The 15,555-nt window shown below is 35.7% G+C and overlaps 1 protein-coding gene across 3 annotated transcripts; it reads right to left on the bottom strand.

The window, feature by feature from the left end:
• Positions 1-867: 867 nt before the first annotated feature.
• LOC136220780 (K(+) efflux antiporter 2, chloroplastic-like) lies at positions 868-15,097 on the bottom strand. 3 transcript variants are annotated; one of them, XM_066008565.1, is made up of 22 exons: positions 14,995-15,097; positions 14,753-14,782; positions 12,884-14,599; positions 12,262-12,433; positions 12,079-12,169; positions 11,620-11,756; positions 11,477-11,536; positions 11,250-11,369; positions 10,749-10,817; positions 10,232-10,297; positions 9,037-9,126; positions 7,852-7,956; positions 7,646-7,774; positions 6,736-6,945; positions 6,218-6,367; positions 5,428-5,481; positions 5,261-5,319; positions 4,381-4,447; positions 4,083-4,259; positions 3,007-3,063; positions 2,300-2,374; positions 868-1,277 (listed from the first exon to the last, which is right to left on the bottom strand). In XM_066008565.1, the coding sequence occupies exons 3-22, from the start codon at positions 14,506-14,508 to the stop codon at positions 1,158-1,160; spliced, it is 3,633 nt and encodes a 1,210-aa protein (XP_065864637.1). In that variant the 5' UTR covers positions 14,509-14,599; positions 14,753-14,782; positions 14,995-15,097; the 3' UTR covers positions 868-1,157. The 3 variants fall into 3 exon arrangements, with proteins under 3 accessions (XP_065864637.1, XP_065864638.1, XP_065864636.1); XM_066008566.1 differs by lacking the exon at positions 14,995-15,097 and having other exon boundaries at positions 14,733-14,988; XM_066008564.1 differs by lacking the exon at positions 14,995-15,097 and having other exon boundaries at positions 14,753-14,988.
• Positions 15,098-15,555: the final 458 nt, after the last annotated feature.

Genomic DNA, 15,555 nt, shown 5'->3' with positions numbered 1-15,555 from the left:
CCCTTCCCAAAATTTTATCGAACAAAAAACTTGGGTCCACGATGACAAGTGTTGTATTGCTTCCTGTCAGCATATTTTCTGTACAATTATGCCAATGGAATATGCAATTGAACTGTACATTTTCCAATAAATATTCATTTCCCTATTTCTCCAGTTTGTCAATTTACATGTGACATAGAGTGTCGCATTTGGATGCAAATTCTAACTTTCAAGCTGAACTCAATATTTTCATGTTCACGAGCTTGCGAGCGGAGCTTTGGCCTGCTCTATCTCATCTCGTATTCGTTTCCATTTCTTTTCCATTTCCACCACTGTTTCCTAGCTATAACTCTTTATTAGAAATAAGATTTCCCAATATCCGTTTCAACTATTGTTTCCATGCAACATAGCACATTAGCTTTTTATTAGAAATAAGGTTTCCCAATGTCCGTTTCAATTACTCGTTTCAATTACTGTTTCTATGCAACATAGCATAAAATTGAATAGAATCTCTCCTTTCCTCTCCCAAAATTTTATCGAACAAAAAACTTGGGTCAACGATGACGAGTGTTGTATTGGTTCCTGTCAGCATATTTTCTGTACAATTATGCCAATGGAATATGCAATTGAACTGTACATTTTCCAATAAATATTTATTTCCCTACAAGTTTCTCAAGTTTGTCAATTTACAAGTGACAATGTCTCCCATTTGGATGCAAATTCTAACTTTCAAGCCGAACTCAATATTTTCATGTTCACGAGCTTGCAAGCGGAGCTTTGGCCTGCTCTATCTCATCTCATATTCGTTTCCGTTTCTTTTCCATTTCCACCACCGTTTCTTAGCTACAACTCTTTATTAGAAATAAGGTTTCCCAATATCCGTTTCAATTATTCTTTCCATGCAACATACACATTAGCTTTTTATTAGAAATAAGGTTTCCCAATGTCCGTTTCGGTTACTGTTTCCATGCAACATAGCATAAAATTGAATAGAATCTCTCCTTTCCCCTCCCAAAATTTTATCGAACAAAAAACTTGGGTCAACGATGACGAGTGTTGTATTGCTTCCTGTCAGCATATTTTCTGTACAATTATGCCAATGGAATATGCAATTGAACTATACATTTTGCAATAAATATTTATTTCCCTATTTCTCCAGTTTTTGAGCTCAGCTGTTTTCATATTGCTAGTGTTCCTTCACTCACTTGGGTTTCATCTGAAGTTTCAGAAACCTGAGCTTTGGCTTTATTCATACGAGAAAACCCATACCCAAGGGAGCTTCCACTGGTTTGGCACAGCTACAAAAGGTATACAAAATTTCAGATATAAACACCAAATACAAATTATATATGAAGCACCGATGCTTCAAAGAGGTTGACGTATGTGTATTGGACACACTGGGGACACGGTCGCGTTGAGGATACACAAGCACAGAAATGTCTTAAGTAGTCTTTAGTTTAGACGTGGTAGTTTAAATAGTTTGAAGTATTAAATGTTTCTTTTTGATGAATTAATGACTTATTAGTTATTATGAATGTTATTTGTTGTTTTATAATGATTTAGAGCATCTCCAAGAGACTTAGTGCACTCTAAAATATAAATAATTGACTCTGAGTGACTAAGACATATCATCTCCAATAATAATTGACTCTAAAAATAATTTAAGAGTGACTAACACATCATCTCCAACAATACTCCTCATGGTCACTCCTTATTTATTATTTTCTCTATTAATAGAGAGATGGAGAGGCTCTTAGTGATTTGAGGAGCCACTAAGAGGCCGTTGGATTGGAGCTGATTTTTACGTGTATCTTTTAAATTTTTCATTACATTTCGTGTTGTACCCATATCTCATATCTTTTAAAAATATTGTTTGCCGCACCCGTATCGGTGCTTCATAGCAAATTATCTACACTTCATAAGCAATTGCTAGCTAAAATACATCCATGGTTCTTGATTAGTATGTGATACTAACATTATGGCTCCTATACTTAATAATATCAACAAAATCCATAAAACAAATCTAACGAAACCATGACATGGACAAGTTTAACTACATCATTGACTCATATTGACTCTTTTTTTATCCATGTAATCAAAAGCTATGGTAAAATACCTATTTTATCCTCATCATTTGGTAAACTTTTAACGAATTTTTGTTTATTTGGACTTTAATGTTACAGAATGCAAAGTTCAAGGATTTTCATGTCAATGAATAAAGTTTAGAGATTAAAATATTAGCAGCTTTATAGTTCAGGGACCATGAATGTAATTTTACCTGCAATTGCAAGCATGAAAAAAGTTGAGAGAAGAAAATTACCTCGGTTAGCTCGGACAAATGGCGGGACCTAAATTCATTTATAGTTGATGCTATCTCTGACATGGGCAGTTTTGCCTAAACGGAGAACAAAACAAACCATAATCAATCATATTAAGAACTTGGCTTTCTTTTGATATAATTGATAATCTCATCAATATCTGTTTTCTAATTGATTTGCATAAAATGCCACTTCGAGCGGAGTTTGGCCTGCTCATACTCAGCTCGTCAGAACATGGCTGAGCTCGAGCTCAACATGTTCATGAGCAGCTCGTTTATTTGTTCACGAGCTTTGCTCGCGAGCAACTCGTTAATTTTGTTCATGAATTTTACTCGTGAGCAGCTGGTTAATTCTGTTCATAAATTTTTTTTAATACAAACTACGTAGTTTTGAAATCTTTAAAACTAAAGTTCCACATAAAACTACTATTATTAAAAAATAATCAAACCAAGTTTGCTCACAAGGCTGTTCATGAACATTATAATCGAGCTTGTTCATGAAACTATAACAGAGTCTGCTCACGAGCTTTCAACCCAAGTTTGACCGTGCTCAAGCTCAACTAGTTTATAGCTGAACACCGTCAAGCTTTTATTGAGCCGAACAAGCGGCTCGGCTCATTTACAGCCCTACACATAAGGCCAGCCTTTCTGTCACTTCAATAGTTCTGCTATAACAAGTGATGCACAACACTACATCATCATTTTGTTACCTGTGCAAGAACAGCTGCTGCCAACTGGAGACTTGGCTCCAATGTCTCCGGGACAACCTGTAAAAAAGTAATCCAAGAAGATCCAAGTAACTTTTAGTCTACAAATTATTCCATTTGGTCCATCGTTTTATATAGTTGTTAAAGGTGCTAAGGGGTCCTGGAGCCTAGGCTCAAGGCGCACGCCCCTGAGGTCTGAGGAACACGAGGCGCAGGAAAAAAAATTTTATATATATATATACACTCTATTACTAGTTAAAGCATATCAATATTTGATATCAATATCACTTAATACTCTATTACTAGTTAAAGCAGAACCAGAAAAACACATTTATGACCACAAAAACAAAACAAAACCACATAAAGACATAATAAATGTCAAAACCACAATTCCAGGCGGCACATTCTCTGTTGGTTCTTATGTGTGTCGCAGTTTCTGTTTGAATGGAGACTATTCTTTACGTGACTCTGCTCTTAATCCCTCTCTAGTATTTTTATATTTACGTCTCTTGATATTCTTATTTACATCAAGGGTTAAGATTAAGTTTATTTAAATTAGATTAGTGGCTGAGATTAAACAACCATCTGCAACATAACCATTTTTAGAGAAATAAGAAGGGAATAAATTTAAAGCTACTAACAAATAACATCCATAGCCAACAAGTAAGATCCTAGCCCCTTAACTATAAGGAATACTAACATTAAGACCCCAAAACTTTATTGCCTAACATAAGTCTTTGAATTTTATATTATTGTAATATTAAAGTCCAAATTAAAGAAAATCCGTTCAACAAATTAACAAAAATAATGACTTGGAAATAGGTATTTGATCATAATTTATGGTGACATGGATAAAGAGTCAATAAAATAATCAACTTGTCCACGCCATCATTTCGTTAACTTTTTAAACAGATTTTCTTTGATTTGGACTTTAACATTACAATAGTGAAGAGTTCAAGAGCTTCTATACCATGCAATGAAATTTAGGGATCATAATGTTAGCAATGCTACAGTAAGAGGAGCCATGGATGTATTTTACCCGAAATAAAAGTAAATGAGTTGAGTAATCAAAATATTACCGCTGTAGCCCCTGCCTTTTCCAGATTAATACCATGATCAACATCATGTGCACGGACAAAGGTCTTCACATTAGGAAAATACTTGTTTAATGCCCAAACAGTTCTATAATTTGCTCCAGGTGTATCCAGGGTTATTGCTGCGGCGCATGCTCTTTCAGCACCAACTTTATGGAGGACCTAGTCATAAAACATATGGGACCTACCAATCAGCATATACGTTTGTGGATTTCTTTTTTTTCTTTTTTTTTTTTTTTTTTTGCTTTTTTGGTAGGAATACTTGTGGTTTATTTAGGATTACCTCTCTACTGCCAGCATCTCCAAAATATACAGGAAGGTCAAGGGCACGCCCAACTGCTACTCTATCACTGCAAAAATGGTTTTTCATTTAAGTAACCATACAAGAACTTGCAACGCAACATATTTACACTTCACAATTTGTATTAATCCATGTCTCAGCCATTTGTTTGTTTTTCTTTAAATGCTAGACTCTTATTTTTGTACAAAGATTCAACTACTGGGAGAACCATTACTTTGACAAAGTTTCGAACTTGCACCAACTAAGATTCAGATTAAGTCTGATAGAGGCAGCAACAACACTGCATATTCAAGACTTGAGAACAGATAACATTATGAAATATTATGAGGGCGGTCTCCAAATTCTCCCTGCCAAGACTCCATTTTGAAGGAACTAGAACTAAAGGCAAGCTTGGTTAAAACTTAAAGGGTAAATAATTTATTAGTCCCTACATTTTTACTTAACACACTGTTGTTTAATCCTTAATTTTTGTTCTATTCAACAGTTTAGTCCCTCAAATATTTGAATTAGTAAACAGTTTAGTCCCTCCCTCTATAAGGGACCAATAAGGGACCAAACTGTTTAATAAAACAAAAGTTAAGGACTAAACAGTGTATTATTAAAATACGAGGACTAAAAGTGTGTTAGGTAAAAATGTAGGGACTAATAAATTATTTACCCAAACTTAAAACTACCTAGAACAACTTTATTTGGTTCAAGATTTTAGAACTATATAAAAGAATCGGAGCATTACTTTGGAGGCAAAAAATTAGAACATAAAAGGAATAATGGTCAATACTATAATATAAATGTAACCGACAAACATGCAGAAGAGAGAGATTCCAAAATTAGAAAAAACAGCTTTTGCCAATCCTTTTCTTACCTCCGCACATCAAGAGCCACAAATGGAATTAGACGTTCTGAAAGAAGCTGTGCAATAATCTGGCAAACCCAAGAGATTTTCATATTATATACAACCATATGTATATGTTCGAACTTCGATGTATCAGATGGTCTTAATCAAATCACATGTCAAATTTAATTGTATACCTGCCCAACACGTCCAAATCCACAGATAATGATATGATCCTGCAAATCATCTGTCTGCAAACAGAAAGAGAAGCTGATGAGTGAATGTTGTGTTGTGGTATATTATCGCATCAACAGAAGACCTCCAACTTGTGCTAAATGTTCATTATATAAATTATGGAACAAATTTTCAGTAACATCTTCCTAAGGATCGAAAGCAGACGGCTAGAAAATACATCAGACAGCAACGAATCAATTAATAAAGTAGCATCCAGCCTGTCGTAGTGCCTTGAATCAGCATCCGCCCCCCGGCCTGATGGTATATCTTGTTTCCTATTCGGATTAGTATTGTGTTTCGGTTTTCTATTTGGATTCGACATCGTGGCGACATCGTGGGTTCCAAGTCGGATTAGGTTAGATATCGTGGGTACTATAAATACTCTATTATGTAAACCTAATTTCTAATCCGATTTTTGCCTCCTAATAAAAGCTATTCTCCTTCTGCCTGTGGATTAGCCAACACAACGTTGGTGAACCACCTAAATCTGTGTTTTCGACTTTCGTTTATTTATCTTTCGTTAAATCCGCACAACACAGCCAACCTAGCTGCGACTCATTACCAGTGGACACAGTTCATGTCCACAAACCAAATCAAAAATAAAAATTAGAAAAAAAAAAGTTCTTTCACTTGAGTCTCTAAATGTCATAAGCTTTTCAAATATTCCACTTTGATAAACCAATCTAACACAAAATCAGAAGGCCTTAATGAAATTTAGCATAGACTTGTAAAAAGATATGTAAAGCCTCTGACCTCACTCTCAACTGGCAGCAAACTTCGTACATCATGCTGCTCAAAGCGTGATGCAATTAACTGACCTCCAGCAGCTAGCCACGGTGTAAGAGCCATCGAGATCCCAACCACGAGAAACAACAAAGACGACAATTGAGGAGACATTATACCCTGCAAATCAAAATGTTAGCCACGCACTAGTCGCACAACCAGTCACTCCATTTTTAGCACATAAAACAAATTTTTTAGAACAGAACTAATAACATTTCCATTTTCCATTTTGTAATTCAGAAACATGAAATTTTCCAGATAGTTGAATTGTCAAATTATTCCAAAACACACTGTTTATTACCAAAAATATTTTGAATTTTGAAACATCCGACAGTAGAAATTGAAAAGCCATAAATGTTAACCAAAAATTAGCAGGGGACATGATATGAGACAGCATACTGTGTTGAGTCTGATGCACATGAACAAGTGGAACATTAGAAGTATTCAATAACCTTACAGGAGAAAATGTACTTATTAGGAAAGGAAACCTGATTAACAGCGTCACCGAAAGCTACAAATGCAAATTCTCCACCAGGAGCAAGAAGAAGACCAACTCTTATGGCAGATATGATTGAAACACCAAAAATTCTACCAATTAGAGCAACCAACAAAGTCTTGCCACCAATTAAGAGTCCCAATGTCCCCATAATGGCTGGAAAATTTGAAAGAAGAAGCTTCGGATCAATAGACATTCCAACCTGACAATGCACAGAAGACAGAGTGTTAACTGCTAATTGAGAAACATCCTTATTCATATAAAACCAAAAAAAAAATATAATCTATCACATAAGCATTATCAGTCTTAATCGGAGAAGTCATAAATTGCTAATTGAGGAACATCCTTATTTATATAGAATCTAAAATTTCATCAAACACATAAACAGTATGTCATAGGTCCTTTAGCTTATTATTAATATTTCGTTCTATTTTTTCTTTTGCTGTGTGAAAAATAGCCTGATGTTTATGAAGTTACAATGTTGAAAATGGATTTGGATCCTCTCAAGTTGGATTTCAACTTGAGAAGTTATGTTTAACACATCTCAAATATTAATTACAAAATCAATGGTTGAGATTTAATTATTTACTACAACAACAACAAAGCCTTAGTCCCGAAATTATTTACTAAATGAATAATTGATTTGTAGAATTTAACAATTAAATCTCAACCATTAATTTTAATGATTAATGGTTGAGACTACAACATGACCTCTCATGTTGAAACTCCACTAGAGAAAATCTCAATCCGTTGAAAATAAAGAAAACTGGAAGTTGCGTATACACCTCATAAATGTTCTTTGCTAAAAAGTGGCTTCTCAGAAACTATGGAGATTTACAAGCAGCAAACCAAAAAATATATACACACATCTTACATAAGAATTAAGATTGCAGAGTATCTACCGTCATGAAGAATAGACCCAATAGGAGGCCACGATATGGAGCAATATCCGATTCCACCTGTAAGGAAAACTCAGTCTCTGCAAGGAGCAAACCAGCGAGAAATGCCCCCAGGGCCATGGAAAGTCCAGCCTGTTTAAGGAATAAGTTAAGACTCAACTGTAATAACAGCAACATACTTATGTCTTATAAAAGGCCAACATTGATACCCTGGCTGTAAGAAGGCTAGTCCCCAGAATAACAAGAAGTGTATTGGCTGAGAATATCTCTGCATTTTGATTTTCTGCAATTTGTTTATAAATTGGTCGAAGGAGCTGCAAAAAAAAAGGTCTTACAGTAATGAGTAATGGATGTGAATTTGTCACATGATGAGAAAGAATAAGCAGAAACCGTGTGCAGAATCCTCAAAAAGAGATAAACTGACAAAAGATACAAATAGGGGAATATAATAAAAGCAAATTGTTCCTCCCTTGTTTAGTTATTTCTTCCTATGGGCAAAATTATTTAACCAGTTTTGATGTGGTCAGAGATTAATATAAAAGCTATTATTCAGCCTTAACAATCAGCTTAAGCTTTTAGTTCAATTGGTTCCTTGACATGGTATCATCAGAGACTCTTAGACCAAGTGGTCGAGGATTCAAATCCTGGTAACCCCATTTGTTGATTAAACACATGGTAAGATGGAACTGTGTTGTACAGGCTTCAAGCCCGAGAGGCATTCACGTGCGGGGGTGTGTCAAAGACTAATATAAAAGCTATGAACCTTAACTATCAGTTTAAGCTTTTATTTCAATTGGTTCCTTGACAAATGTAAACACAATATGCAAATAACATGACCAGAGAATGAATATCCCATTCAACAAAAGTTAATGGATCTGATCAAACATTTATTGGACTTCACCACATGTAGAAACTGATACTTCTAACAAGATAGCTTAAAATGTCTAAACGGAATAGCTGATAATACATTGACGAAAATGACCTCCCAAAGCACAAAAGATGCACCTTTGGCAATAATGCGAAGTATATAGAATCACTAATTGATTTACAAATAGCATTCTAAAATATATTCAAAAGTATTTAATTGAACAAGTATATAGAATCAAGGATTACAGCTTCTTTCAGAATCACCACAACTATAAGACAATGCAATGCATCACAACACAAAGTTAACATGACCTTAGGCGAAGAAATTTTACCACTTCAATTAAGGTAAAAGCAATGCCCAAGGTCAATGGCACACCTCAAGGAGACCCAATGTCAATTTATCATTTCATAAAGCAGACTCTTCCTCTCAACAATCAAAATATACAAAAGATTTTCTGATATAATAGCCAGGGAATATTTATGAATCCGACCAACTAAATCATAATTCAGTTGCATATGAGATTTACCAAGCGTCCACCAGCAATTATAGCAGTAATTGCAATAGCTGCCTTAACCCCAGCAAGCCCAAGAGCTTCAGCAATTGCTTGAAAACCAACCTGAGGAACCAGCAGACTTTAGTAGCTAATAGTGCTAAAATTAACAGGGGGGAACTAAAATAGCAATTGTATAACAATGCCAAGTATCAGAGACCAGAGTAAAGTTTTGTATAAAAAATAAAATACTGGAGTATTCCTCTACTTCGCACATTACAAACAATACTGGTTTTGCAACTTCACAAGCACTCTACTAAAACGGTGGTTAATTGCTACAAAAGAATCAAGGTAGTAGAAGTTACACCTGGATCCTGCATGTATGACATTAAACATTCTGTAAATTTGAGTCCTTGGCAAAAGTAGGGGTCACATCTATTGAGAATAAAATGAGAGAAAACCGACTAAGGTGGTTTGGCCATGTGAGACGTAGAGCGCTTGATGCGCCGGTTAGGAGAACCGAAGAGTGGCAAAGGGATGTAGTGGTGAGGGGTAGGGGAAGACCTAAGCAAACTTGGAGGAGGGTGATCGAGAGCGATATGAGTTTATTGGGAATTGAGGAAAATATGGTAGTGGATAGGACGGAGTGGAGGGAGCGAATCTGTGTCGCTGACACGACTTGATTTTCACGGTTTTATATGATGGTTCATGTTAGCCGACCCCGAATCATTTCGGGACTAAGGCTTTGTTGTTGTTGTTGTTGTTGTTGTTGGAGAGTGAGTATGCAACTTCTATTATTGGACAACATGATCATATTGACTTCCCCATTTTAACAAATTGGTTTTTTGAAAGCTTCATACTTTTTGTATATACATTAAACTCACTGTAGTACATATATGTACCATGAACTAATACATAATAACTAAGTTTCCCCACAAGAATTTCGGATCATTGTATAGGATCTTTGCGTATGAACTTATCACAACATCTGAAAACATACTTGAGTAAAGAATGAGCATAAGCTAAGCAAAGATTCACGTCGTTTTAAAATCATCAATGAAATGAATCCTACAATAGCTTTGAGAAAACAGAAAATGCGTGATTGCCTGTGGGAAATGAGGAATTCTGATTTGTAATCCTAAAATATATCATCATATACGCCTATTATTTTTTTCCATAACTACACTGAAACGAAATTCAAGCGTTCAAATAAAAATAAAAACTAAATTACCCCTCCTTTGGATGAATTTGGTGAAATAAGAGGTATCAGTATTAGCAGAACTACAACAGCCAAATCCTGGAAAGAAAAAGCAGAGAGTAATTAAGATTGGAAACTATAGAGCATGATCATATGAATACCAGTGATTTAAAGAGAAGCTTGAAAGTAATGACAAACAGGGCATGTAATTATTCATTTGCAACTTGAACTGATGTAACTGACAAACTTGCACCACAATTAAGAACCTAAAACTAAGAGATGAAAGAAAAAGCACATGGTATGTTCTTGGTACTAGGAAGAATATTGTACTTGAAAGCTGAATGTCGATCAACGAGTACACAATCGCATACATAATCATCATACAGCACCAGTAGATTTTTAGTTCATCCAAATTATTGTTAGCATAGAGAAGCAACTGGATCAGCAATCATCGCAAACACTAGACTAAAGTGTACAGTTGGTTCCATAAGAAGCCAGGTTACCATGAGCATGGCAAACTCTTAAATTTCCCTGAGAATAGAAGAGTAACCTGAAATAGTAAGACGGAGAATGTAGCACGACCATGACGTGATGTGCTCTCACCTCGCTCTTGCAAGACCTGCAAAATAAAGCCTTAAATATTGAGTATATACTCTGCTGTCCATCAAAAGTATGCTGAGTAGTAGGTGTTTGCATTCTTAAACCTTAGACAGGTAAAGAAACAAAGAGAGCAAGTACAAGAACAAGATAATACAAGTAGATCACATCAAGAACATTATTCTAATTATTTGTATAGATTTTTAAAAATGCAATTAGCATGCAAATATTACAGATAAAAATAAAAACACCATATCAAGTTAACATAGTCAACTTCCAGATATAAACGTATGGAGTACACTTATCATAGCATTTCGGTTGGGAAGTTTGCATTTGGTTCCAAATAGATCAAATTATTTGTTAAATCTTTCTTTCCTTTAGTTAGAACTTAGAAAGAATTAGTTTGAAGAATTACAATTCTTATATTATATTGAATTCTGTTTAGATATGTTACCTGCAGGACAACAGCAGTTGAAGACAATGCTAGCCCGTTTCCAATGACTATTGCAGCTGGACCAGGCAGCCCACACACAAAATGGGCAGCCAAGCCAATAGCCACTGCTGTCACTAAAACCTGTATCACGTATGTTACGAATCAAGTTAAACGAATTTGTATAAATGTATAGTATATAGGGCAGTCTTCAACAGTGAAGGTTATGGAAAAGAAATATGTTCCAGTACCTGAGCTGAGCCTAACCCAAAAACATATTTCTTCATGGAACTAAGCCTTTCGACAGACAGCTATAAAAGATAAAATGATAGCTTCAGTATTGAATTATCAGGGTCAAAATTTAAAGAACAAAATTTCAGTAAACAGATTCCACCTCCAGGCCAATATTAAATAACAAGAAAACAACTCCAAATTCAGCAATTGCTTTTGTCCCATGTACATGACGAATAATAGAGAGACCATAAGGACCAATCAAGATGCCAGCAGCCAGGTATCCAAGGACAGGGCTGCCTAGAATTGCAGATTAAAGAAAATCAGTGATTAAAATATAATGAAAATCTGAAATGCATTTTGAGAAGGTCACAGTGCCATACATGTACATGATATATGATAAATGGAGAAGGAAACAATATCTTCAACCACACAGACCTAATAAATTGCAAATTTACAATAAAACACAACAGATTATAAAGCAGGAAAGTGAAACAGAAGTTCACAAAAGGCCCTCAAGGTACAAGTGGACCAAAAAGGCCAACTTAACCATTCAACACACCAAAATTGCAGAAGTATTTTTAAATAGGATATCATAATTTTGATTGAAGAGATAAATCACCTCCAGGGATTTTCTGAAATAGAGGCACAAAGATAACACTAGCAAGCAGCAACCACAAAACATCAAAGAGAGATGCCTCCTCTGCATTGATCTGTGAATAATGAAACATATCAAACAATAAATTAATACATGTGCCTTCTCTGGTAATATCAAAGTACAAAAGCAGATGGCATGAAAGTATGCCTCTTGATGAGGAACCATTGCAAGAAGTTTTTTTATTCTCTTTGGGAGTTTCGTTATGTGTTGAATAAGAGGTTTGGTATTTGAGGAAACTTCTTCAATACTAGTGGCAGCGATCTCTGTTTGTTGAAGCATCGGACTACCTCTTTCTACTCTATTGGAGTAGAAGGCTACCCTGCATGTAGTTTAGTATGTTATGATTGAAAAGAATAAAATAAAATATAAAAGGAGATCGTTCCTGCTAAAAGTGAAAATCCAGTAGCAGAAACATATGATGAAACATGCACCAGAGGCATCTGAATTACCATAACCAAGCAATACTGTTTAATTTCTCTTTTAAAAATCCTGCAGTCTTGCACATACACAATTGAAGAATGAAGAGATTTGGAAACTTGGGAACTTCATGATCCAATTGCCATGTTTAACATGATTTTTAGTATCTCAACATTCTAAGCAGAAACATGGCATTTCTGCTGGAATATAAGAAATTTTAGCATATTAGATGAATTAAGAATTACAAACTCACATTATTAGCCATGCACAATATACATGAAATATCTCTAAACATGCTTCCTAAATGTCAATGATAACAACCACTGAACCAAATACTAAAAGTAACACATACCCTGCACCAAAAAGCAATAGTCCAAGGATCAGCTTTGGCAATTGATTTTTTGCTGAATCAATAAGATCTTGAAAAACTGATGCAGCTGTAAGCTCTGCTCCATCTACAGTGAAGGAGAAGAAAGATGCGGAAAAGAATCTTGAGGATTTCTTCAACGATGACTTTGGAGAACTCTCTCTGGTCATGTCCTTCTGTGTTTCCTGCCTTTTTGCTTGCACTCCAACCTTTGGCTTTTCTGCTTCTACTTCAGCTTCCTTGGGAGAATCTAATATCAGTTTTCCATTCTCATTATCACTAGAATCATCAGATAGATAATACTCTTTAGAACTCTGACTGGTTTTATCAGATAGTCTATCTATTGAAGAAGCTCCAACTAAAACATCACCATCAATGGACAACTCTCTTCCTTTACCATCGTCAGCAGTCCTTACTTCACTCCTCTTCTCCTCCTCAACAACAGAGGCATCGCCAGATACATACCCTTGAGTAGTTTCCAAAGTATCAACAGAGGAACTAGAGACTAACTTCTCAGCTCTCTGTAATGCAATCTCTGCATCATTAACTCGTTTAGTAGCTTCAAGTTCAAAAGCAACAGCTTGTTCTGCTAAGAGCATAACATTTGCAACATCCTCCTCAGCCTTTAAAGCATTCATTTGTACTTTCTCTGCAATCTCATTCAACCTGTCTACCTCCTTCTGCAATTCTTCCTTTTTACTCTGTAAAAGCCTCAGCTCTGCCTCACAATTTGCCAAATTAATTTGACTGTCTCTGATATCAGTCTGAGCAGCAAAAAGAGCTTCACTGTCTTCCCTAACATCCTTTTTCACATCACTATCTCCCGAACCATCTAGTGTATCGGACTCTCCTTTTGCACCTTGAATTGATTCTATTGCAACCTTAAGCCTTGCCTGAGCCAAAGAGAGTGCCATGGTTGCATTTTGAACAGCTTCTTTGGCAACAGCCTCCTCGTTCACAATCCCTTGAACTGTATCAAGAGTTGAATTAACGTTATTCCAAGCATCCGTTGCCTCATCCTTCAAAGCTATTGCAGCTTCAGATATTCTTTGAGCTTTTTCCTCGAACATGGTACTATTAAGCCGAGCAACTTCCAATTCTGTCATTGCCTTCTGTAACAACTCTCTTAATTCATCCAAACTAAGTACCTCAGAATTGGACTCTTCTTTCTGTTCTCCTCCATTTTCAACCAAACCACCCAACTCCGCACCATCATTTGACCCTATACTTGAGCTCTCAGCATTAATTTCACCTAATTCTATGTTCCTGTCATTTCCATCAATATACGCTAAAGAATCATTTCCTTGACACCTGAACTTACCTCTCTTTGACAAATTAAAAGCATCAGGAGAATCAGCAAACAACGAACTACACGAATTGGAACACGATAACCGGCCACGAAATCCTCCTCTGATTACGAAACTCGAACTCCAAGAATCTCTCCTCGTCTTCTTCAATGACCTATCTTTCAAAACAATACTCGGATCAATGACATTACAACGGAAACTTCTATACCTCAACCTCGAATTCAACTGACTCGATAACTTATAACCACCGCCTTCACAGCCGTGGAAGACATTAGGTTGCTGGATACTACGCGCGAAATCCATTACTTCAAGCCAACCAATAGAGAAGGAGCAAAAACTATCTAAACACTGAAGCACAAAATTCACACACTCTCATCGGCATTTAACCGAACACCTGGTGCAGAAACGAAAAAAAAAAGCTAAAATATAGCAAATGAAGCAGATATTGTATAGTTGACTGAAATGAATCAGTAGCAGCGCAAATTTGAGCAAGGAAAATCAAATTTATATATTACAAAAATGAATACCTGGAGAAAATTGAACTTACCGATCAAGAGAAGCAAAGTTAGCTGCAGAGCTGCGAGAAAGGAAAAAAACAAAAAATCAATGGCGGAGTTTGAGAAGAAAGAAGTTAGGGCAGAAAATGACGCAACTGATAACAAATCAACGAGCATTCGTGCATTTTCTAATATATAATTTGTTGTTTTTTTCTATAAATTGAGATGAAACAGAAAGGCAAGTAGAAATAAAATCCAAATTTTTTTGCTATTTCTTGCTGTAATGTCCTGCCTGGGTTTGGAGAGTCAGAAACGGAAACTCAGACTAGCTGGGGTAGAGCGAGCTGAGCTGGGCTAATAGAGTATCGGAATATTTCTGTTATTGAAATTACGGTATCACCCTTGGCGGACGTCAATGCTTATGGATATTCCATCGGAATTCTGTTTTCCGATTTCTGATATTTGGCCCTTACTTATCACTATAGGTCAAAAAAAAAAAAAAAAAAAAATATATATATATATATATATATATATATACACACGACCCAGACTTTCCAAAAGGTCATCTATATTTCACCATTCTCCCTGTGCATCGACAGCGGACCCCCCGGAGACATGGCGAGGTAAAAAATATCCCCGCTTTGAAAACGGGCACGTCTGCAGCATGAAATCGACATGTGATAACAACCCAAATTATTCTTAAATAAGGAATAACGGAAAATAAATAGAAATAATGGCAAACCATTATTCCTTCTAAAAGAGATATTTATGCATGATTAATATGGAATTAATGACAATCATTGCAGGATTAATGCAGGGGTGAATATATAAATAACGAAGAAAAGGAAGGAGT

Source organism: Euphorbia lathyris, chromosome 2, assembly GCF_963576675.1.
Source record: "Euphorbia lathyris chromosome 2, ddEupLath1.1, whole genome shotgun sequence".
NCBI classification, from domain to species: Eukaryota; Viridiplantae; Streptophyta; class Magnoliopsida; order Malpighiales; family Euphorbiaceae; genus Euphorbia; species Euphorbia lathyris.
Note: the sequence above shows the minus strand (reverse complement) of the source record. Positions and strands in the feature narration are given on the sequence as shown.

Excerpts from the sequence above, each read along its gene's own strand:
- LOC136220780 (XM_066008565.1), bottom strand. The coding sequence starts at position 14,508 with ATGGATTTCGCGCGTAGTATCCAGCAACCTAATGTCTTCCACGGCTGT. Across the intron at positions 11,370-11,476 it reads TTGGGTTAGGCTCAGCTCAG|GTTTTAGTGACAGCAGTGGC; the intron begins GTACTGGAACAT and ends TACGTGATACAG. Across the intron at positions 4,260-4,380 it reads GAGATGCTGGCAGTAGAGAG|GTCCTCCATAAAGTTGGTGC; the intron begins GTAATCCTAAAT and ends TTTTATGACTAG.